Source organism: Camarhynchus parvulus, chromosome 4A (genome assembly GCF_901933205.1).
Source record: "Camarhynchus parvulus chromosome 4A, STF_HiC, whole genome shotgun sequence".
Classification (NCBI taxonomy): Eukaryota; Metazoa; Chordata; class Aves; order Passeriformes; family Thraupidae; genus Camarhynchus; species Camarhynchus parvulus.
The window spans coordinates 5,984,738-6,009,398 of record NC_044600.1 but is presented as its reverse complement, the minus strand read 5'-3'; the positions used below and the strand labels follow the sequence as shown (position 1 = coordinate 6,009,398).

The window sequence follows — 24,661 nt, the reverse complement described above, 5'->3', positions numbered from 1 at the left end:
ACCTGGGACGCCAGAGCGACTCTGTGGGAATGCCAGAAGCATTCCAGGAAGATCCTTACAGGATTCCAGGTTCCTGTGCCTGGGAGGGAAGAACATGCCATCCCATCACATTGCCCCCTCCACCTCTGCAGGAGCTGCTGATTTGTGTCCCGTGAGGTGACAGTGGAGGAGCACAGGAGGGGCTGCAGCTGTGGGGTAACATGCATCCATGACCTTTCATATGCCCAGGGGAAAGTGCTGCTCACGACAGACAACATCAGCCCAGTGTCCTGACTGCCACCTGCAGTGTCCCCGCTGCCACCCGCGCGGGTGCCAGGCTGCTCTGTGCCCACACAAGGAGAGAGCAGTGTGACTTTAGCTCTATTTACAACCCAAACACGTTCTCTTGCAGCGCATAAGAAGTGCCTGGAAGTGTTGCGCTTCACTCCCATCCCCTGCACATGAAATGAGCTCTGCACTCCCACGCAGACCCCTGGCACCCTGGCAGATGGAAGCTGCTACGGAGACGTCAACGCCCCAGTGCTGTGTCAGGAATAAGGAAGCCTCAACCCCTGCAGGCACACCAGGGCTTGGGTGGGAGGAGGAACACAGCCCAGGCTTCTTCACAGGGAAGCTGGGGACCTCTTCTTGAAAAAGCAAAACAAATCCTCCCCAGCAAAACTGAAGGGAAACACGCTCCTTTCACCATGGAGTGTTTTACATCTGCTCTCTTGCTCTCCCCCATCCCACACTCCCTTTATTCAACCTCTGTCATTCCCAGCAGCCTTGCTTGATTGTTGGAGCTTTGTTCCTTCCAGCCAAGAGGAGGGACACTCCTTTCCTTGCATGGCTGTTTGCCTCAGACCCCTCTGCTCCCAGGAGGGGCATTTACATGGCAGAGTTCCCCTCTCCCTGACCCGTGTGTGTTTGGAAGCTCAGACCTCTGCTGCCATTACATTTGGAGGCTGACTCATTTCCAGTGGGTCTCACCCAGAGACTTTCCATAAAGGAAACAAGCCTTGGAGGGGCAGGCTGCAGTCTGCTTCACGTGGCTTTAAATACAACAGCCCAAGGAACAGGCTCTACTTCCTTCCCCTTCTGACAGCAGCTGAGAGCTCTGACACCAGCAATGTCACACTGCTGCCACTCTGCAACCTCTGCCTGACAAAAACTGGTTTTCTTTTCTTCCCCTATGTGCAGCCCTTGGGAGCAGCCTGGAAAAGACCCTGTGCCTTGTGACCCACCCCATGAATGCCCTGTGAATTCTTCTGCCTGGAGAATGCCCTGTGAGCCTGTGGGCAGCCCCAGCTCCTCAGCCCAGGCAGGTGACCCAAGTTTTGTCTGATGGGGCAGGGTGAGAACCTTGGGGGCTGAGGATGCTCTGCTGTCCCTCCTGCAGCCCCCTGTCACCCCCACAGAGTGCACTCACCTCGCTAAGCCAAGAGCAGATTCATGTGAAACGTGCAGGGTTTGGGGCATTAAGGCCCTGGGGCTGTGGATGCTGAGTGACTCCCAAGCTGAGCTGGGGGAGGGCAGGGATGAAACACAGCTCCAGGATCACTAATCCCCAAGCAGATGTGCAGGGAGCAGCCCTGCAAGGCTGCCCAGGGCACAGATGGCCATTGTTTTCCATTTGAGACACATCCAGCAGCCCTTTTTCCCAGCAGTTTGCAGCCTGGTGCCCTTGCAGGGCAGCGTGGGGCAGTTTGTTCCAGCACAGCAAAGGCAGCTCGGGGGGAGCACACGGAGCTGGGCTCCCAGAGCTCTGGGAAGAGGGGCTGGCTGAGAGGTCAGCACCACGCTGCCTCCTCCCCAGCACCTGGCAGCATGGAGCAGGCCTGGAGCCATGGAAAACCTCTGCAAATTATCCGCTGAATTGGGAATGTGAAACTCGACCCGTGACTGTTCAACTTCAGAAAATAAGCTGTGGAAGAGCTGCCTGGAACCTGGCTCCTGAGGCTGCTTAAAAACCATCAGGCAGGCTAATTCCTAGAGAGGGAGACTGTTCCAATTACTGGAAATCAGCTTCAAAAAGCAGAGAACTCACCAATATTGATCTCATCATCTGTTAGTGTGTCGCCGATGAAGTCGAACTGGAAGGACTGCAGAGTCTGGGAGAACTTCTGCACTGCTGAGGAGTATCCTGGAAAAGGACAGAGCAATCAGCTGTGGGTTTCTGCAATTGTTCCACAGAGGCTGCATGTCCTAGGAATTTATCCTGAATGGAACAAGACCAGAGGAGGGTGGTTATGAAAATCCACAGGCATTGGGAATTTCAGCGCTGCAGAAAATGCTGCAGCATTAATAACCCTCAGAGGCTGCAGAGAGAATTGGATTTGGGTTTCTTCTCTCTCTGAAAAAGCTTCTGCAGCACTAATGGATGCACCACACAGTACAACAACTGATCAATGGCCTTGTGTCCAGCTACAGACAGGAAGGGACACTTCCCTGCAGGAAGACATTCAGGAGATACTCCAGGGCTCTGTGTGCACCAGCACAGCTCCTTGGAGCACAGGGGCTGTCAGACAGGCTGGCCACTGTTCACAGAAATTGTTTCATAATATGAGAGAAAAATCTGTAGAGTCAGAAAATAAATGTGAGGGAGAAGGCAGGACTAAAAATAACTGTTCCTCTGTGGGGTCATGGACACAGACAGGCCCTGAGGGAAGGACAGTGCCACAGAGCACACAGCTGAGCCAGAGGCCTCAGCTGGGCTTGCCTGGGCACCCACAGATGGCCCTGGGACCTGCTGCTCCTGCTGGTGAGGAACAGCTTGGGCTGGAAGCAAAGAAATCGCCTGATGTTTCCTGTGGCTCAGTCCAAATTATTTTTGGACCTCACAGAGAAGTTTCTGGCCCAAAGGATGCTTTGTGTCTTTGCACCCTGTGTGGCTGCAGGACGTGTCTGGACGGCGTCTGCTGGCATTGGCAGAGGGGCCCTGGGACGTGACAGTGACACCAGCACAGAGCCCGACCCAGGGCCAGCAGGGACAGCACACTCACTGGATTGACCACATCATCCTGCACAAAGCTGCAATTCCTGAGATACAAACAGAAGGAGGCTGCACTTGCCTGACCTCAAAGAGTAGCATGCAGGCAACAAAAAGAAAAGCAAAGGAATAGTGTTAGCCTGTGATTTAGATTGCTACTTCCCCTAATTTGGACTCCAGCTATGGGCACAGTCCCAGGCTGGACTCCTTTGTGGCAGTGCACAGAGATGGCACTTGCAGAAATTCATGAAATTACAAGTGGGGAAGATGTGACAGCACAGACCTTATGGGCAACCAGCTCCCACCACTGCTTTGCCAAGCCAGCACCATGATTGCTGTATAGAGGAACTTGGTGTACATGGATGGAGTTTTTTTTTAATTTGAAAATAAAACTTACTACTGTGGTGGCAATCATGGGATGCTCTGAAATGCTGCTGTGAAGGGGAGAGAAAAATTGGACAACATTGAACTGAATGTTGGGGAAAAGAAATCAAATGGCCTGTGTGGGATACTGGCAGGTCCCCAGACTGCCCTGCTTTTCCTGTCCCCAGGTCAGGAGCTCCTGACCCTCCCCAAGGTCCCTGGGCAGGCACTGCTGGGTCCCCAGTGCAGGCTCAGAGTGCAATCCCTGCTTCTCCCTCAAAAGCCTCGTTCAGCAGCTCCCTCGATGGGTCAAACCTTTGCTCCTGAATGGGCAGATTCAGGCCTGAATGTCGCTATTTAGCCCCAGCTGCCAGGGGCTGGAGCACGTAAATGGGTGAACTCTCGCACAGAACGATGTCATTGACTGGATGGAAAACCTCAGCAAATAATTCCCCCTCAGTGCCCCAGTGCTCGCTCAGGCCAGGCTGGAGGCTCATTCAGCCCTTGCTCAGGGGAATCTTTGTTCATCCCTGCAAATCCCCGTCACCATCACCATCCCTGACGCTGCTGCGGCCCCATCCAGCCCCTCCCCTGCTGCTGGTCACAGGTGATTTTCAATCCCTCCCTCCCAACACCCCTCCCAGCCCCAGTGTGTGTCCTTGAGCCCATCTGAAAGCAGCAGCACTCCCATCCAGCATCCGTCTCTCTGTCTGTCTGTCTGTCCCCTCCATGGGTGCTGGCTGGGGGCAGGTGGCAAAGCACATAGCTCCAGTGTACCCTGCAGCACACACAGGTCCCAGGGGTGGCACCTGGCAGGGACAGAGGGTCTCCATGTGCTGTGTGTCCCTGTCAGCCCAGGAGAGAAGGAGGGAGAGAGGGAGCGGGGTGTGAGCCCGTACCCTGCGTGCTTGGCAGGCTCTGGAGGAGCTCCTAATGGAAACCAGGCTTCTGCAGAGCAACACAACTCGACTCCCACACGTAGAGAGCCCTGGCTGAACACTGGCTCCTGACAGAGCTCCTGTGTGCATGCACAGGGCAGCATTGCTGCTGCTGCAGCACTGCCACAGCCCTGGGGTGTGACAGGGACACAGCACGAGGCTCACTGACTGCTGGCACTGTGGGACAGCTCTGGGGTGTGACAGGGACACAGCACGGGGCTCACTGACTGCTGGCACTGTGGGACAGCTCTGGGGTGTGACAGGGACACAGCACGGGGCTCAATGACTGCTGGCACCATGGGAACAGAGGATGTCCCCACTCGGGGTTTGTGTCCCTGCAGGGCCCAGCACCAGCCCCTGAGGCAGAGAATTGATGTCAGTGCTCAGAGACACTCAGTGGGACGTTGCCCCTTCCCTCGGTGGCACCCAAATGGCAGTGGTGACAGTGGTGACACCCCATCAGGCAGGGCAGGGGGGCTGGGGAGAAAGGGATAAGCCATAGCCACAGGAAAGATGCTTGACCAGAGGAAGGAGCCAGCAGGAAAAGATTTGCTGTGGAAAAACGGGGCTCCATCCCACGCTGGGAGAGATAACTCTGTACTCTCCCTTGTTTCTACTGTCGGAAATGTTTCCCTCCCAGTACAAACACTTGTCTTCCAAAGGCTGCTGCTCTGCACCCCCAGAGCCTGGCAGGAGGGAAAGGCAGCTGCAGGGCCTGTGCTGCTCCCCCAGCACCAGACCCAAGGATCAAGGAACAGTGCCATGCTCCAAGCTGGAATAGCCCTGCAAACAGCACACCAAGGCCCAGCACTACCCCACGGACCTGCCTGCTCAGCCTGTTTCCATGGAAACACACCAAAATGAATTTCATCAGGAGTCCTCAAGGACTCCTCTCCCTTCCAGCCTCAGGAAGCAATGCCAAATATCACCATTTGTGGTTACAATAATTTACTCTCCTAGTCAAAATGAAGTTCCATCCGTGCACAGAGTGGCCCCAGCCAGGCTGCAGGGCACCAGTGGCAGCCATGCCAGCCTCAGGAGGCACACACAGAGCTCAGGGCTGTATTTATGTGTGGATAAACACACCAGCAGAACCAGCAGCTCTGGAAGGATGTGCCTCACAGCTTGCTCAGTAAGGACCTACAATTCTCACTTCAATCTTTGACAGCAACCACAGGTAACCAAAAACCACAAACCAAAAAGTGCTGCTACCACTGCAAAAGCCACAGGCCTCTGACAAAAGACAAACACAAGCAGAGCCCCAAACCAGGCTGTGCTGCTGCTTTTTCCTCCAATGCTTAGAATTTAAACCAGAAGGAAACCATCACCACAGAAAAGAGCCCTGGAGGAACAGGGTGAGCAGACACAGACAGAGAATGGGGCACAGAGGTGCTGCTCAAGGGTCTGCAGCACTCGAGGTGTCACAGGTGCACAGCCTTAATTAGCTTTACTAATTGCAGCCCGGGTCACAGTCTGTGTGACTGCAATGGTCCTCTGTTCCCAAGAGAGGAAACCATGCCCCTGAGCACACAGAAATGGAAGTGGCTGTGACAACCAAGCAGTGACAGCTATGGGGACCAGCAGTACCCTGAGCCAGGACAGGAGGGCCCTGCCTGGGCTGCCTCATTTAACACCACAGGGACACAATGGGACATTGGGTGTGACACAGGGGCAAAAAACAGCCTGATTCTTAGAAATAAACACTTTGAAAACCAACAGAACATCGCCAACTGTGCAGGAGAGTGGGTGTGGAGGGTACACATCACATTGGTGAGGGCCAGGCTGCCAGCACCCTCACCCCAGTTATCCACACCCCAATAGCCCTTGTTTATATGACACTCTGTGCAGCAGCTGGTATGCAGCACCACTCTGCTTCTTCCTAGGAAACAGCCAGGAGGGAATTGCTGCTCCTCCAGAAGCTCAGGGGCAGAGCAAGCAGTGGGCTCAGCAGCCCTTTGGCTAATCCCCATCACACACTGCTCCCAGAGAGCAAATTAAGGAGGAAAAAAACAAAATAAAAATTCCACCCTTCAAGCTCATCATCTTTGCAATCATTGGCCATGACACTTTCAGTGCAAAGGCAGCCCTGAGTTTAATCTGATCCAGCTGAAGGCAGGAACAGCTGAGCAGTGATGGGGCTGCAGCATCCCTGCCCTGTTCCTAGGAAGGGACAGGATGTCCCAGCCCACTCTGGAAGGTGGGAAGTGACTTTCACTGGTCTCCCTGCCTGCACCTACGCATGGACAGCTTGGGGAAGAGCAGCCAGCAGAGATTTCCATGGGGGGAAAGGCAATTCCTGAGGTTCTGCCTGTGCCCAACCCACAGATTGCAGTGCCAGAGCAACTCAGTCACAGCTTCAGCAAGCCATGAGTAAAACCCATAAGGAATCAACAAGGAAAACACAGCCTGGGTTTGATGGTGGCAGTGCAAATAACCAGAGCAAAGCTAAGCAGGAACTCCATCTCTGCATTTTGCTTTCTTCTTCTCCAGCCTGAAAACGGAACTATCAAAGCTGGCCACACACTTTCCTTTCAAATAAGCAAACAAAAGACAATAAAAGTTCACTCTGCCCTTAAACAAGGGCATTTTAAGACATGGAAATTTTCAGATTGGGATCTCAACCCTGGACATACATTTTTGTCAGGGAAATGTTGCAAGACCCTGACACACAGCAGCTGAGGACAAACCTACATCTCCTACCAATGGTCCCTATGGATGATTTTCTCCTCCCTGGTGGAGAGCTGTGCACAGCATACATACAGCCTGAGAAAGCCCACTTTTCCCAGCACGCAGAGAGATGGCTGTGATTCCTAAGGGGAAAATAATGTGCCCATTGTTACCAACTCCTGCCAAAGAATTCCCCAGGGGGAGTTGCATCACTAAGGAGAGGGAACTGATCACCATCACCACCCTGAGGAGGAGTTCTGGACACAGTACCCAACCCACTGCTTCCCAGGAACTCTCTGTCCTTGCAGCAGAGTTTTAGGAGCCAGCACACAAAGAAAGTGGCCAAGGGGCCAGACTCTGCTCCAAGGTGTTGGATTTACACTGTGTGTACCACCTGCACGAAGCCCCCAGTGTCTGTCCCATAAAAACATCTCAGCCTGGAAAGCCATGAGCTCCCCCTCTGAGGCCAGATGTGCCATCAGGATCAGGAGTAACGAGCCCTGACTCATGGAACACTCCCAAATACTCTACAGCTGCTCAAACACAGAAACGTGCTAATTTTCTCAGCTGAGGATAAAAATATAACCTTCTAGTTAGCCTTCTAGGTAGTCCCAAATCCACACAGGATCCTGCAAGGAATGCAGCCCAGAGGAGAGATGCTCACCACCAGGGAATCACAGAGAGGCCCAGGACAGGCAGTGCCTGGCACTGACCCAGGGCCAGCCGTCCGCAAGTGCCCCTGAAGGCTCTGTGGGGACTCAGAAATCCTGACACATTGGACAAAGGCCATTTTTCCCACACTGACACGGGTTTTCCACTTGCCAGGAGTAAGTGGCTAGCATGAAGTGCTAAAAATAACTTGCTATATTTAGCTGTGCTTTACAAATCTCTTGTGAAGGAATTGACTGGATGTCTCACACTCTGTCACACATTTACCTCTCCTAATCAGCCCTTCATTGACTGAGCTGTTCATAAGCTGCTGCTTCCCTTTCACAGCCAGTCCAGCCCAGGCTCCAGGCATTAGAGCAGGGCTGTGCTCCCAGTAAAGGACATTTCTCAGTACCTCTCCCTGACCAGTGACCTTTTGCTCTGCTAGTTGGTTACCTGCCCTCTGGACCATCACCTCCACTCACACATCCCCCTCCCACTCTCTCCCCACCCTCCACAGTTTCTGTTTCCTGTCCTAAACTTCAATCTTTTATTCCCATGAATTATTCTCCTTGCCCAGCCAGCCTTGTGGGAAGAGCCCAAACGAGCTTGACAGGCTTATTTTCTTATTTACTGTTAAATTAAATACCCAAGGACCCAGACAGCAAGGGTTCACACTCATCACATAATTCTCACGCCTGCTTTATCTCCCTCATTGCCTGAAGGAAACCGGCTCCGCAGAACCTGCCATGCTCCAGATGAGCTGGCAAAGGTTATGAAGCTGCACCTCAAAGCTCAAGGCAGTTAAACACACAGAGAGGCTCTTTCCTGGATGCCTGGAGCACAAGGAGATCATGGGTCTCCTCACCAATAGCTTGGAAGTTTGGCAACATATCAGCCCAAATCCCCAACCAAAACATAAAGCAACCACACAAGACTGGAAGAACAACAAAGTTTTGGGGTATATCGGTCCGTTTTGGAGAAAACTGGAAGTGAGTGATTTGGGACACAGCTTCTGGGAGAAGGATGTACTCTCACCTTCCCTTGGATTAAAATATCCTGCATCTTCTTCCCAACACCTCCACAGTGACAGATCCATTGATCAGGAAGAGAATCATGCAGCAGAGCCACATTTCAAAGAAAGGCATGGAGCACACCATTCTCCCAGTGACACTCACTGGCTTGTACTGGTTTCCTAGAGAGCAGCACTTCAGGCTGTATGTTTAATATTTTTATAAGGGACAGTGTGTTGGATGAATTTTTGCTTCTGCAACACAAGGGCAGCACAGGATGCTGCAGCACAGCCTCCTGCCTGGCCCAGCTCAGCCAGGGCACCCCTGCTCTTCCCACAGCAGCAAAACTCCTGCTGGCATCAGCACTTCCCCTAGTGCCCCTTAGGATGAGCCATGGGTAAAACTGCACTTCGGAAGCCTGAACTTCCCAGAGATTAGTTTTTTCCCCTTTGCCATTTTGCTGGCCTTTCAAATCAACCTTGCAACCCTGCAAAGCTGGAGGAGTTGCTTCAGCAAAACTGGGAAGAGACACAGGGCAGCCAGCCCAGAACACGTGGCCAGCTGAAATGGAAGTTAAGAAAAGATGAGCTGCCTTAGAAATCAGCAAAAGTGCAGTAAGAAATATGCAACTGTTTTTTAAACAAACACTCCTGGGGTTGCAGAGGCAGAGTCACAAAGGACAAAACACTGTCACAGTTCTTGGTTCACCACAGACCAAGCCCAACCACAGGGCTGGTGCTGCCACACCTGCAGGAATTTCAGACCAGCTGGTGTCCCAGTCCGAGTGTCAGCACAGCGGGGAATTGCTCAGCACTGCCCTGGGGCACAATGAACCCGGGTGTAGGAGGGACAGCCCCAGCTGGGGGACAGTGCCCGGCTCCATGGGCACTGGTGCGGCTGCTGGAAGCGGTGGCAGCTCCTGAGCTGGGCAGTCAGCAGCTCCCAAACCCTGCCCCAAGGCTCCAAGGGTGGCAGCACTCTCAGCTTTCCTGAGAGCTCCCAGCACAGAGGCTGCTGTGTGCAGCAGGGATGGCCAGGTGAGTGCTGGGTGGGGATGGTGCTGCCAGGTGAGCCCTGGGGATGGCAGCACCAGGTGAGCTGTGGCTGAGGGTGACACTTTGGGGCTGGAAGCCAAGCAGGCAGCCAGCTGGAAGCAGGGTGAGGCTGGCAGGCGGCTCTGGCTGCTGCACCTATTTATCCACCTGATGTGGGACATCTCTGTCTCATAGAAGGCAGTCTCCACCTTCAGAATGCCAGCCTGGGGACAGGTCCTCGAGCTGGGGAATGAAGAACAGGCTCTTCGAAAAATAAAAATACACGAAGCTGAGCCATGGAAAACAAATGGATTTTGCCCTCCCTTGGGAGGAGTGAGCTGTCAGGGAGGGGCAGCAGCCGCTTTTCCAGGGGCATCAGGAGAGCAGCAGGGATCCCTGCAGTGCTCCAGGCTGTCGCTATGATATTTTCTGAAAAATCCCTTTGCCAGGATTTTTCTCTTGAGAAGCTGAGAAGCTTCAGAAGAAAAGAAAAACAATAATCATCTGCTGCTGTGGAATGCAACAGGTGCATCTTTGATTGGTTTATGTTGGTTGTTTCTAATTAATGGCTAATCACAGCTAGCTGGCTTGGACTCTCTGAAAGTCACGAGCTTTTGTTATTAATTTTATTCTATTCTTTGCTAGCTTTCTAGTGAAATATTTTCTTCTATTCTTTTGGTATAGTTTTAATATATAATTTTAATATATATATTATTTAATACATATAATTTTAATATAATATATAGTTTGAATATATAATTTTCTTAATAAATATATTAATAGATATCATAAAATAATAAATCAGCCTTCTAAAACATGGAGTCAAGATTCTTGTCTCTTGCCTCGTCCTGTGAACACAGCCACACCAGGCCACCCAGAGCCCCCGGCTCCCCGAGCAGGCTCCTGGCACGGAGCTCTGGCGTGAGCAGCACACAGGGTGTGCTCCAAATCCGCGGCTCCCCGCTGCTGCACAGGCAGGACGGACACGGGGAAAACAAACATGAAAACAACGGACTCTTATCCGGGGCAGAGCGCGAGCAATCCCCACGGAGCCGTCTCATGATCCGCATCTCCCTGCAGCCCCCCTTCGCGGGCAGGGCAGGCTCCGGCGGGCGCTCGCTCCAAGCCCCGATGATTTCAGAGTTTCCCTCGATAAGGGCGCAGCGGGGCTGGGCAGGGGCCAGCTGAGTCACAGAGCACAGCCAGGGAGGGAAAAATCCCTGAGCCACCAGGGCGGCTCAGCAGCGATTCGGGGCGGGGAGGGACGCGCATCCCTCCGGATCCAGGCTGGGAATGTGCATCCCTCTGGATCCAGGCTGGGAATGTGCATCCCTCCCAGTCCACTACAGGAATGTGCATCCCTCCGGATCGAGGCCAGGAATGTGCATCCTTCTGGATCGAGGCTGGGGGATGATGCCAGCCTGTCCTGCACCAGCTGGCACCTCCTGGGAGGCTCCTTGGCACCATCAACCTGACCGACCCTGGGGCAGCCTGACCTGCACACTTAGGGGGGATTTGCCAAGAGCTACCCCCACTCTGGGCACCTCTGCAAGGACTTGGGGGTCTGGCTTTGTGTTTCCACGTCAAAGGGTCCCCCGATGCTCTGCAAGTCACCACTTCATCCTTGAAGTGTCCACAAGTGTCCACAAGTGTCCCTTGTCCATTCTCACAGCTACAAGGTTTAGTAACATTAATAAATCTATTATTGTTTTAAACATCCCCAGGCTCTTCAAAATCAGGCTTGGCTGGGGGAGCAGGCTAAAAAGGAGCGAGACCAGACTGAGAGAGCAACTGACTTCAGGGCTGTACTTATATTTATAGACTTTATCTCAGGCTATTCTGCTGCTCTTATCATCACTTGAACAACTCATGACCGCACGTTCACCTGCACGGGGAATTCGGTGACAGGAAAGGACAAGGGGCACAGAGACCATGTTTGAATGTGCCCCAGGAGAAAACAGCCTGGGATCACTGCTCCCATGCAGCAGCTGTGAGACACAACACAGGCCACTGCGGACAATGCACAGAACAGAAACAACAAGGTTCCAGAAGCTTTCTCATTCACACGTGTCAGATCCTCAGACAGAAGCTTTATGTGTTTGGAAGACTCATTTAACGCTGAGTAAGGAAAAATAACTGCTGCCTCCTGAACTTCTCCAGCAGTTCCAAAGCTGCTGCATTTTGGTGCTCAGTACCTGTAAATAGTGCTGACTGCTCACCAGAGTTTTTTTTCCATGAACCCACAGTTCTCCAAACCTCTGTGTTCCTGCCAGGCAGTGCCACGCAGCCCCCACAGCAGCTCCTGCCCCTCTGTCCCTGGAGAATGGCCCAAGCTGGCACTGCAGGCTCTCCCTGCAGCCCAGATCCATGGCTGGGCAGCCAGGGATCAGTGCCAGAGCCACGTTGTGCGGGCAGGAGGATGCAGCATGGCCAGGATGTGCCACAGGTGTCTGGCAGAACAGAGCAGGCACAGCACTGTCACACTGTCACTCCACAGAGCCAGGCTGGCACCCAGCGGGACAGAAAAGCCTGGGAGCAAACATGGGATGTCACATCTGTAGTAATCAATGTGCCACCAACAGCATTAGGAATAAAATATTCCAACAATACCTCAAGTAAAAAGCCAGAAAAGCTGAGTCCTCATCCAGTGACTCAAGAGGAAACTCTTAGGTCAGCAGCAGTGCTGCTTTGAGCCGTGGGCTGTGAGACACACAGAACATGGATAACACCCACATCCTCCCAGGGAAGGAGCCAGAAAAGCCAGTAGAAGGTGGATGAAAAGCTCCCTGCATGCCTTATGTGCAGCACAAGAAAAAATATCCTTAAACACATGAAAACAATTTTGCCTCTTGTCCTGGCCCCTTGTGCTGCTGCAGGCAGGCGAATCCTCGGGAAGCATATCTGGGCTGGAAAAAGCCATCACAAAATATTGCACATTGGTTGGTTTAAGCTGGACTAAAGCTGGTCCAGAGCCCTCCCATCAGCCCTTGAGCTGGCAGAGACAGGGCTGCCTTGGTGCTGCTGCCAGCCACCCCTGCCCTGGGCTTCCTAAAACAAACCCAGGCCTGGGCACACCTGGGCATGGATGGAGCAGCTGGAACCAGCAGGAGCCAGAGGGGAGGCTCAGGAGCACAGGACTGCAGCAGGGAGGGAGCAAGGGACAAGGAGCCAGGCCTGGGGACATCATGGCACAGCCAAACCATCCTCAGCCACTGGCAAAGCAAACCCAACAGGGACAACCTGCCCAGCCAGAGAGCTGCTCCAGGGAGAGCAAACCCCAGCAAACACCTCCCTGAGCCCCAGAACATGGGGTGGGATCTGCCTCACAGCTGGATCTGGTAGAGCCTGTGCTGGCCCCTTCTCTCTCCTGCCTGCACTGAGGATCAGCTCTGGCGCTGGGGGTGAGTTGGCTTTTGGGAGGGTTTTTGTTCTTTTTTCTGCTATTGTGTTTTAGTGTCTGGTTAGAGCCTGTCTGGTTTAGATTTGCACCAACTGGGGCCCTAGTGCTGTGCTCAGAGCTGGGAGCCCAGGAGCAGGAGCTGCTCCATCAGCAGCTCTTGGCTGCAGAGATCCCCTGTGCCCAGCTGAGCTGAGGATGCCTGCAGGGTGCAGAGGCTCCCAGGAAGAGCTGGGCTCTGCCTATGGGTGACCTGGGCAGTCAGGAGACAATTTTACAAGTTACCAGCTGTAACTGGTGCCCTTACTGGCTGAAATCCTCAGTGGGGATGGGTAAGACCAGCAAGGAGCCAAGAAGAGATCACATTATTGCTGGAGGAGAGTGATGTGTTTTCCAGCAGGTCATTTGCCCCCTGCTCCTCACTGTCTCATGGCTGAGCTGTCTTTGTGGGACAGGACATTGTCACTGCAGCTGCTTGCCTGGAGAGCTGCAGCCTCTCCTGGTGTGGGATAGGCTCCTTCCTCTTCCCCATTTTCTAGAGGAGCTTTAGGGTTGTTTGGACAGTCCCCAGGATCTGGCTGTGATATGCTGCAGGAACAGATTCCATTGTCCCCACAGCCTTCCCATGAACACCAGGACATGGGGTTCTGGGGAACTGGGCAGACAGGCCACTCTGGGTGGCTTCAATCCCATTAAAATAACCTGTTCCAATGCTTCAGTCTCATTAAAATAACCTGTTCCAATGCTTCAGTCCCATTAAAATAACCTGTTCCAATGCCACACTGCTTCCCACACACCACAGCACCAAACCCCCAGGCACCACATCCAACAAGAGCACAGAAACCTGTCCAGAACAGGTCTGCCATGCTGGGGGACATGAGAGTTCCCTGAGGGGACACGCCAGTTCCCACACACAGCACTGCAGGACCTGCAGGGACGATGATGATGATGATGATGATGATGATGATGATGGAGGGATCTTTCCTGGGTGTCCAAGGAACCCCACTCATGGGGAAAAGCTCACACAGTCCCTACACATTCTTTGTCACTTTACCCTTCAGGATGAAGTGCTCAGAGTGCCTGGGGAGGCTGGGAACTGCCAGCACAGTGCCAGGCACTCTGCAGAGCTCCGTGCTGGACAGAAATCAAGTGCATAACCACAAACACAACATTTGCATGAGAGCTCACAGCTCTTCAAGCTTCAAAGGACAATTTTCACCATCACAGCACTCACAGGTACTAATGAGAAAAGCCTCCATGTGACATTTCTCCAACTCCATTTGATATTTAATTGGGAGAGAAGATCAAAGACCAGGGGAAATAGGTGGTTTTGCATTATCATACACACAGCTGAGCACAGTGAGCAGGAGAGATTAAAGAAACCCACACTGGAGCACAGAAATAAACTGCAGTAAAGCAGCCATTCTTACAGCCACAGTGATGCCATGGAGGCACAAGTTCTGACACCCCAGTGGCCTGGAGCACGTGCCCTGAGCAAGGCTCCTCTGTCCCACCAGTGCTGGCCATGGGGAGCTCTGGGCATGGACAAGCTGCTGCTGGAGCTGAATCCCCAGATCCCACAGCAGGTCCTGACCCTGGCCAGCCCAAGGGGATGGGAATGAAGGGACAAAAACCTCCCAGTCCTTCTCCCTGCCTGACCAGGGACAGGCCATGGTGGTCTCAGCACTGCCAGTGCAACGCGTGGGACCAGCACTTGGCACTGCCAGTGACTCTCCATACTGCTGGCACAGCAAACAAGGGATGCAGCCAACTTTACAGCAAAAATAATTTCCATTTCTGACTGAAAGCATTATTTTCTATTATTGACTTTCACACCCAAGACTGTTACAAATGAACAATATTATTCTCTGCTTTAGTCAGTTCAATTCCCCACATGAATTCTTTGTCCCCTTGTGGTGTCCCGTGTATTTGTGACTACTCAGCTGCTGTGGGGTGTCAGTTGACAAGGGAAAGCACCACACTCAAAGGCAGCACTGGTGGGGCTGTGGCTGCAGGATGACCCTCCCCAGGATAGGTGGGCTGCAGGCCCCTGGAAGGGCTTCACCCCTGGAATTTTATTTGTTCCAGCTGGTGACACATCAGTTGGGTAGAGGGAATGGAACCAGCTTCCTTTAATCCATGAAAAGCCAAATGAATTTAGAGCCCCCTAAAGAGCCCTCCTCATTCAGGTAATCTGACCTTGGACACTTCCAGGGATGGGACAGCTTCTGTAGGCAACCTCTGCCAGGGCTCACAGGGAAGAATTTCTCCCCATTATCCCATCTAGCTCTGCTCTCTTTCAGTGTGAAGCCATTTCCCATTGTCCTGTCACTCCACTCCTTGTCCAAAGTCCCTCCCCACCTTTCTTGCAGGCCCCTTCGGGTACTTCACCCTCTCTCCTGGTTGGATCTCACTCTCCTGATGGCACCACCACCACTTTAGCATCCCAGCAGCTGAGGACACGTCCTCCCCACCCTGTCAGGGGGCACAGAGGGACTGTCAGCTGTGGCTGTCCCACTGGACATTGGGATGTGCCAGCTGGCTGTGGTGAGGCCATGCCCAGTGAGTACCCCACATACCCACAGCTCCACATGGGTACGATTCAGAAATATATCAATTTTTTAAAGTTATTTGATAACAAAACACAGGGAGCTGATGGAAGCCCAGGCAGGATTGGCCCCAGTACCTCCCTGGTAGCTTGCTGGATCAGCTACAAAAACACCCCATAGCATTTCAGGCAAGAAATCCTCATCCCTGGGGGCTCTCAGTGCTGTCTGGGTGTGCTCTGCTTTCTTCTGCTTCTGCCCTTCCTCCCTGGCCAGTGTCCCTGGGCCGGGTCTGCTGACCCAGCGAAATCCCTCACATCCCTGTGCACTACAAGCACTGAAAAGGGAAATGGTTTTGAACAAAGTGATGAAGAAAAGCATTTCCATTAGCAAGCGGGTTTGTTTTAATCCCTCTGATTTCCATTTTGCTGGGGGTTTTTCTTTGCCCTGGACTGTGCAGAGATTTGAGTTTTTGTACCCACGTTAGGTCTCACAGCTCTGTGACGTCGGCAGTTTCAGTCACACCAGCTTTTGTCTCTGCTGCTTCCAGACGGGCAAACATGGGCTATTCCAGCCACAGCCTCGATAACAAGGAAGCTCTGAATTATTCTGAACAAAAGGGCAGCAGCTAAACCTATTAACACCAACTGAAACCAACCAGCTGGCAGGAAAACCACGTGTGACCAGCGTGGGTTGTCTGTGTCCCTGCACTGCCCCCACGGATGCTCTGCTGGCCTGGATTCTACTGCATGGAGAACAGCAGAGAATCGTGGAATCATCTGGATTGGGAAAAACCTCCAAGATCATGGAGTCCAGGGAGATGACGCAGGGAAGGTGTGTATGAAGGTGGATCCACAGCTGTGGGGAGGGAAAACAAACCTCAGCAGCCAGAAGGACAGTGTCAAACACGTGGGACTCGGTGGTTTCAGGTGACACAACCTGGCCCAGGTGCTCTGCTGATCTGTCAGCACTTCTGAACAGGCGACTCCCGCAAAGTCAACACTGAGATCGACATTTCATTGGGAAGAACGCTCACCGCGCTTTGAAGGATGACAGAACACGCACAACAATGGGAGGATTTCCAGCAGGGCCCCTCTCACTCTCACGGGGGTCCCGCACGGTGTCGGGATGGCCGGGGACGGACCCGCCCCGCTCCCCCCGCTCCCGGAGATGCGGAATAACGGAGCAGCTTCCCCGAGCGGGGATCACCGGCCCCAAACCAGCACATCCACGCGGCCGAGGCTCGGCCGGGCTCAGCCCAGCGGGACGGGCGATCCGGCCCGGCCCGGCCCGGCCTGGGGACAGCGGCGGTGGCCCCGGGGGTGGCACTGCGGGGCCGGGGACACGCCGGGGGTGGCGGCTGCCCCGCGGGGAAGGGCAGCCCTGCCCGGAGCGATGCAGGGCACGGCCCCAAGCGGCTCCGGCCGGGGCTGCGGGCGCTGCCCAGGGAACGGGACCCCCGAGCCCCTGCCCGGACCCCCGCCCCTCCCGCTCACCGCGGATGGCGGCGATGAGCGCGTTGCCGTCCTTGATCACCTCCTTGATGAACTTGTTGGTCCGCTCCAGCTCCTGCTCGTAGCACTTGAGGCGCTCTCGGAAGTCGGGGCTGTCCAGGTAGCAGTCGCTGAACTCCAGCGGCGGGTGCCCCATGGCCGCGGCTCGGCCCGGCTCCGCCGCGCTGCGCCTACCGAGCGCTGCCGCCGCCGCCGCCCCGGGCGCCCCGCGCCGCCGGCATCCCGCGGGCCCGCCCGCCCGCCCGGCCCCGCCCGCCGCTCCCCCGCCCGCTCCCGCTGCCGCGCCTCGCCCGAGCGACCCCCGCCCGCCGAGCTTCCGGCTGCGCCGCTGCCGCCGGGAGGTGTAGTCCGGGATGAGCCGCCCGAGGCCGCCGCCCGCCGGCGCAGCCCGGCCCGGCCCGGCTCGATTAGGTTCGTTCGGTTCGGCCGCTCCGGGCCGGGCGCTGCCGCCGCCCCCGGCCGCTCCCAGCGCGCCCCCTGCGGGCGGGGCGGGGGCGGCGCCGCCCGCGCGCGTTGCCATGGACGCCCCGGCGGCGGCGCGTGACGCGGCGGCGCGCGATGATGACGTCAAAGGGGCCTCCACGTCGCCCGGGCGGCCAAGATGGCGGCGGCGGAGGGGAGCGGGGCCGGGGGGACCCTGGTGAGGGCGGCCGGAGGGAGCCGGGGGGAGCCGGGGGGAGCCGAGGCCGCGGGAGGGGAACCGGAGAGGCCGGACTGCGGGCGGGCCGGGGGCGTTCGGGCCCCCTTCTGTCTCTGAGCAGGGCCGGGCAGCCGGTCAGGTGCTGGGCAAAGTCGCAGCGGGGTCTGGAGGCCCAGGCGGGCGGCGGCTCGTCCGAAGGGCGGGGACGGGGGCGAGGAAGGCGACAGGGAAAGAAGACAGGAAAGGGGACAGGGTCGGTGCAGGGCCGGGGGCTGCCGGCCTCTGCCGTGCCCTCCGTGCCCCGCCTGCCCAGCGCCTCCCGCAGAACCGGTCGGGCCGTGCCCTGTTTGCCTTCGCCTCCGGGCACCCCGGAGCTTTGCGAGCCCGCAGGCAGGGAGGGCTTCAGCCCGGTTAAACTCGGTCCCTGAGCAGCGTCGGTGTGTGCCCGGGCCGGGGGTGTCCGTGTTAATGTTAATGTTAAATGTTAATGTTATTTTTAAATGCGGGTACTCGGGGGTGGTGAGGCTCTGCAGCCCTCAGGCATCACCTCCCTTAAAACACGGCTTTTTACTTATTTCAGTTACTGCCGGAGCAGAGCGCAGAGGGTGGGCTCTGGGGGTGGCAGGGGACAGGCTCACACAAACCAGCTCAGCTCTTCTCTCACTGCTCACATCGGGCAGGGACAGCCTGGCCCTGCTGCAGAACCTTTTCTTCATTGTATCCCTGAATTCTGAGCAGCTCTCTCCGTCCCCAGCCCATCCAAAGTGCACACGAGCATGTTTGTGTTTGTTCCTAAAGGTTTGTGCCCATTTAGTTCCCAGGTCTGGCAGATGTGTCCATATCCCAGGACATTCCAGTGGAAGGGGAGATCACTGTCCCTGTGGGATCTCACTCTCCTGATGAGGATTACTCTACACTGGATGAGCCAGTCAAGGACACAATTGTGAGTCTGAGCCCGTGTCTGGGGTAAAACTCAGGGTTTCTGGTGGTTTTGGCAGCTGTTGTGCAAACAGCTGTGTTTTTGCACAGCTGTGTACTTCAGCGGGGATTGTTTTAGAACTCAAAACATAAAACAAATTCCTGCGGGTCAAAAAGTGTCTGAATTGTGGCGTAAAATTTCTCTGTGATCCTGAAATCATTGTGAGGGCAGAGACCTCAGTGGGAGCTTGTGAGAAACTCTTCTGACTGAAGGTGTTTTTCATTTATTCTCTTTTCCTAGAGGAGCAAACAAGTTGTTGCTTATATTTTGGTATTATTAAAAGCTACTATGTTGTGGTTGTTAAAAAAAAGGATGTGATGCTGTGGTTGTTAAGGAGTGTAGGAAAAGCAGTCACTGTTTGTTGCAGAGAGTGCTACAGAACTTGTTGGATTGGATCCTTTCCTGATTTGCCATTCATGTTCCTTTACTTGTGTCTCTTTGCTTTAGCTGGGAGCTGTAATTTTTGTGAGGGGATAAATGAAAGTGTTTTGTGTTTGTTTCAGATGAGGGACCTGAAGGCCGTTGGGAAGAAGTTTGTCCATGTCATGTATCCCAGGAAGAGCAGTGCCCTCCTCAGGGACTGTACGTGCTGGGGCCCTCCTGACCTGCAGGGGATGGGGGTCCAGGGGGGCTGAACACCCTGAGCAGGCACCTGGGGTGTCACCAGGGCTCTGGGGCAGGGTGGGTGCAACTGGGGGCTGCAGCAGCTGCTGGGTCTTGAGTGGATTTTATTATAGATCATGGGATAAGATGCTGGATAAGAAAATTGTAAAGCAGTGAGATGTGGCAAATGGCACCTTGGGAGTTGGGCAAGGGGCTCTGTCACTCCCAGGAGAGTGTAACTGAGATGATTCTGTGACTTTTGTGATGTGTTTTTCCCTCTCCCTGCAGGGGATCTCTGGGGCCCATTGGTGCTGTGTGTCTCCCTGGCTCTGTGAGTATTCCGGGGGAATTTAGGGTTTTGTAGCCCAGTGAATGAGGGAAATGAGATGTTAAAAATTACTAATTAATGTGTTAAGATCAATTTCATCTGATCCCTAGCTGTCTTGTGCAAGCACTGCTTGGTTGGGTTCTCTGATGAAATGTGTTTGTGACACTTCAAGCCCATTAGCACCTCCTGTCCCTAAATTTAGGATTTAGGGATGAACTCTTCCTGGTGCCCTGGGCTAGGAATGGTTTTACTGAAGGTGTCTCAAGTTGTCCTGATTCAGCTGTGGTGCCTGCATCCCATAGTCATTCCAGGGTTTCTCTGAGGCTGGTTTGTTCAATCACACACAACTCTGCTGCCTTGAGAGGTACCAAAACTTTGGTACTTTAATTTCCATCTCAGCCGGGAACTTTGGTACTTTAATTTCCATCTCAGAAGGGAATCAAGCCTGTTGTCCATGGCTTGATTCCCTTCTGAGACGGAAATTTAAGTACCAAAGTTTGGAAATGGACTGAAATCACCTCAATTGAGCCACAACCATTTTCCTTTCCTGTGCAAAACTGAGCATATAATGAAAATATAAAATGGATGACAAACTGTGGGCCTGCAGCATAAGTGGGATCAGCGTTGGGGCTCCTGCTCTGGCACCTGCTCCAGTCTGGGAAAACTCCATCTGTGTGTTCCCCAGTGCAGCTGTTTCTCCCTGTTCCCCACTCCAGGATGCTGCAGGGGGGCTCTGCAGACAGCAAGGATGACGGGGGGCCCCAGTTTGCCGAGGTCTTTGTCATCATCTGGTTCGGGGCCGTTGTCATCACGCTCAACTCGAAGCTCCTGGGAGGCACCATGTGAGTGTGGGTTTGTTCTGTAGAGCTTCACTCACTCCTGTGCACGGAGCTCTGCCCTGCCTGGCCTCACTGCTGTTTCCCTGATGCTGTCTCCCTGTGCAGCTCCTTCTTCCAGAGCCTGTGTGTGCTGGGCTACTGCGTGATGCCGCTGACCGTGGCCATGCTGGTGTGCAGGCTGGTGCTGCTGGCGGGCGCGGGCACCGTCAGCTTCATCATCCGCCTCATCGTGGTGGGGGCCATGTTCGCCTGGTCCACCCTGGGTGAGTCCTCCCTGGGCCTGGGCAGCTTGATCCCTGTGCATTTCCTGAGGCAGAACAAGGGGTGCTCTAGTCTGAGGTGGCCCTGGGCTGCTGAAGGGCTGTAGAAATAGTTCTTTTAATCTGAAGCTGAAGTGCTCTAGAAATAGTTATTCCAATCCTTGAGCTGGCAGAGGTTCAGCCTCTGTCTCTGCTCCTGGTGATTTCCATGTTCATATGCAAACTGCCTTGGGCAGCAGGATGGTGATTTAGTATTAAACTCTGTGAGACTGTTGGATGGTTTATTCTATGATTAAGTTATAAATACTATTAGAAAATGCTGATTTTATAGAGATACATTTGCATGATTTCTCCTGTAAGTCTGGCTCTCATTGTACAGTGTCAGTCAGCATTTATGGACAGGCTGGTTGGGGTTTGGAGCAACCTGGGCTAGTGGAAGGTGTCCCTGCCTGGGGCAGAGGGTGGAACTGGATATCCCTTCAAGCCAAACCATGCTGTGATTCTATGGCCTCTCATTCTGTACGATAAAGGAAGTTCCACTTGGTGATTACAGCCCATTGCTTTGAGCAGTGGTTTTATTTTCAACACAAGTGCAGTGCAGATCCTGGCTGTGAGGGGGCTGTGAGGGTTGTGCTGCCCGTGCTTCACAGGTTTTGTGTCTCTGCAGCATCCACGGCGTTCCTGGCAGACAGCCAACCCCCCAACCGCAAGGCCCTGGTCGTGTACCCCATCTTCCTCTTCTACTTCGTCATCAGCTGGATGATCCTGACCTTCACCCCCCAGTGAGCACCATCCCAAGGGACTGCTACACTGACTGGACTTTCTCATGGACACTGCAGTGAATCCTTGGCTTTATCTCCTTCTAATTTATATATAGGGATACTGTAAAAAGGCAGGTTGTGGGATAAAGCCAGAGGGCTGCAAAAAGTGCTCATTTGTTTGTCCCTCTTTGTGAAAGATGCTGAGGTCCAGCTGCTGAGGGGTTTATTTAGCCCTGTTCTGTACTGGTGTTAAATAAACAATGCCCACTGGACAGGGATTGTTCCATCTGAGGAGAGAATGGGAAATCCTGGATGTTCAAGCTGCTGGGAGATGAAGTTTTTGCACGACTTGGCAGATTTCGTGCCCGTGCTTGGATTCTCACTGAAGATAAAAATGCCTTATCAAACCATAGAACTTCACTGCAACGATGTGTGGAGAGGAAAGAGACGTGTCTGACTCCTTATCATTCCCTTCTAGAGTGGTGGGATGTGCACCCAGGCATTGTGGGACTGGGGCTTTCCCAGGGAAGGAGAGTTCAGTCAAAACTCAGTTTTGCAGGGAATGGAGCTGGTGGCAGGGAGTTGCCTTTGCCCATATCCAAATGTTATGTATGTCCATCCCTTCATGTGGCAGGAAAGAAGGTTCCAGCTTGGTGCCTTCAGCACTGCCTCTGTGAGGGGACTGTGGGCTCACTGCAAGCTGCAGACCTGTGACCAGAGGGAGCAAAGCTCAGAGTCCTGCAGAAATGCTGAGACTGCTTTGTAGCAAAGTCTGGGCTCTCACCCTGCATTTGGGAAGTGAAAAATCCTTGGGAAGTACCATGAATGTGTATCTATGATAAAAACAAGGGGTTCTGTGCAAAAAGTTGAGATTTTGCTGCACAGGCTGTTTGGGTCATAAAAACCATACCAGGGCTTGGGCCCCAAAGTGTTAAAACAGCTTGAAGGAAGGGAAATAAATGGTACTGGAGGTGTTGGTTGCACCGAAGCAGAATGTGAATTCTGCTCTCACCTGCCTCTGTGTGACTGTTCTTTGGTTGTTCATGGGGACAGCAAAGAAATGTGTGCAAATGTGCATTTTGTTCCCTTGTACTTCCCATGAGATGTCAGACACTGTTCTGTGGGGTTTTAATTTTGCTTAATACTTCAATAAAAGGGAGGGGGCTCCACCAGTCACTGCAGGTTCATTGTGTACCTCTCCTGGGTACAGGTGTGCAAGAATCAGGTGCATTTTGGCACAGCCATTGGGAGCTGGGATTTACTTTGGAAACTACAGAAATGATTCCTGTTATCTGTTGTTCTCATTCAGCAATCCATGAAATATCTGGGGTGAAAAAGCTGCTGTAAAATGTCCTTTTCCTTACATTTGTGCAGACAGACTGAAACTGAGGTCTGTGGGTTCTGCTGAGGTGTGAATGTGCCTAATTTCTACTTCTATGTGCAAGAGCAGTCTGTGCTGTAAACACTGGCAGGGAGTTGGGATGGAAATTGCTGAATTTCAGATTAAAAGTGCATTTTTGCATTAGCGGATAATGAGCTGCTGTGTGTGGCAGGGTCTGGCTGTGGCACCAAGGGGCTGGAGGGGAGCTATGGTGGTTTGCAGACATGGGAACCATGGAAAGGGGAATTTTTAAGCTTCCATTAAATTATTGCTGGTATGGAATGTGGTTTTTCTTTTTAAGTGTGCAGTTTTTTATTCAATTAAATGTTAGTTCAGCTTTTTGAAGCTGAAAAGAAATATTCAAGGGAAATGGATGGTAAAGCTGTTGGTGGCTATGGTGGGGTTCCTTGAGCCAAATCTTTCTATCCTACAAGAACTTAACCACACTTCCAAAGAAATCCTGGGATTCTCTCTAGGTCTTGTAACTTGAACTGCTGTTCTAATTTAATTGATCCAGTAGTATTTTGAAATTTTTTACATTTCTTCAGAAAGTCAAAAAGCCCAAACTGGGGTTTGTTCCTCAGCCACCCTGGAGGTCCTGCAGAGCCCCTGCTGTGACAGAACCACATGGGCACATTAAACACAACCAAACCGTTTTGGTTCAGGGAAACAAAACACCTCGAGCTTGTTTGATATTTGCAGATGCTGGAATTAATGCAGCTGATTGATTAATGCAGCACTTTGAAGTGCTGGTGTCACCTGTGAGTGCTCCCTGAATGTCCCTCATCCTGTGCAGCCAGGTGTGCAGCACATCCCTCCCAAGGGCCCTGCAGGGGACTGATCCCTGTCACCAACAGAGAGAGGTTTAATTTGTGCTGGAAATGTCTGTGGTAAGAACTGTTGTGCTTTCCAAGGGGAAAGGCTTTTCCTTCTTGTTTAAAGCTGCTGGGGATGGGTGACAAGGAGAAGCAGCTGTGTTGCCTATAATGGAGTGTTTGAACTGCTCTGCAGAGAAATGGCTGATTTCCAATGCACAAACCAGGCTTTCTTTCCTACTAGGATTTTTTAAATATTGTTTATCAGCAGAAGTTTTTATATATGTTTAATTTTGATCTATTTAATACCAATAAAAAGGAAAATTATTTATGTGCTTTAACTTGAAAAATTCAAACAGGCTGAAAGTCACGTGGGAAATGCGAGGTGTGGATGGAAGCTCTGTGCTCTCTGTACCTGTAGCACCTGGCCTGGCTGGGGCAGGAGGGGGAAGCTCCCCAGTCCCTACCCTCGTGTCTCCTGTCCCCACACAGAGAGGAGGACACGTGTGCCACTCGTGCCAGATCCCCTGAGGCTGAGCCAGGACATGGCCCTGGCTAGGCTGGGATCCTGCTGGTGCTCACACCCAGCTCAGGGAAGAAGCAGTGGTGCTGCTGTACCCCAAAGTCAGGGTTCCAGTGGCTTCAGGGCCGGGAGATCTCAGGAGCCACCCCGGGGACCTGCGTGTGCCTCAGTGGTGCTGGCCAAGGACCACCTGGGGCAATGGGGGAGCAGAAACCTGGTAGGAGGGGACCTGATGGGTCAGTGGATATTAAGGCCCATCCCTGACTGGCTAATGAACCAATGGCAATTAAACCCATCCCTGAGCCACTCCAGGATTTGAGGCAGTGGCCAGGGGTTTGTCCATGCTCTCGCTGACAATGAGGACATCCATGACACGACCTTGGCCAGAGACCCTTGGCTCGGAGCTGGTGGCAGCAGGGACACCTTGTGCTGAGCATGGGCTGC

General features: G+C 53.4%; 2 protein-coding genes across 3 annotated transcripts in view; one reads left to right on the top strand and one right to left on the bottom strand.

Moving 5' to 3' along the window:
- OPHN1 (oligophrenin 1) overlaps positions 1–17,290 on the bottom strand; it is a 51,845-nt gene extending 34,555 nt beyond the window's left edge. Inside the window, exons 1-2 of one of the 2 annotated variants that reach the window (XM_030967627.1) lie at positions 17,071–17,290; positions 2,027–2,122 (exon numbers count right to left, since the gene is read on the bottom strand). In XM_030967627.1, coding sequence (XP_030823487.1) covers positions 2,027–2,122; positions 17,071–17,224 — 250 coding nt within the window. In that variant the 5' untranslated portion in view covers positions 17,225–17,290. The remainder of the gene's footprint in view (positions 1–2,026; positions 2,123–17,070) is intronic. The other variant, XM_030967628.1, reaches the window with a different exon arrangement.
- A 382-nt stretch (positions 17,291–17,672) lies between these two features.
- On the top strand, positions 17,673–23,165 carry YIPF6 (Yip1 domain family member 6). The gene is made up of 7 exons (XM_030967542.1): positions 17,673–17,728; positions 18,543–18,671; positions 19,211–19,289; positions 19,599–19,641; positions 20,355–20,480; positions 20,583–20,740; positions 21,405–23,165. The coding sequence occupies exons 1-7, from the start codon at positions 17,690–17,692 to the stop codon at positions 21,521–21,523; spliced, it is 693 nt and encodes a 230-aa protein (XP_030823402.1). The 5' UTR covers positions 17,673–17,689; the 3' UTR covers positions 21,524–23,165.
- The last annotated feature ends 1,496 nt before the right edge of the window (positions 23,166–24,661 follow it).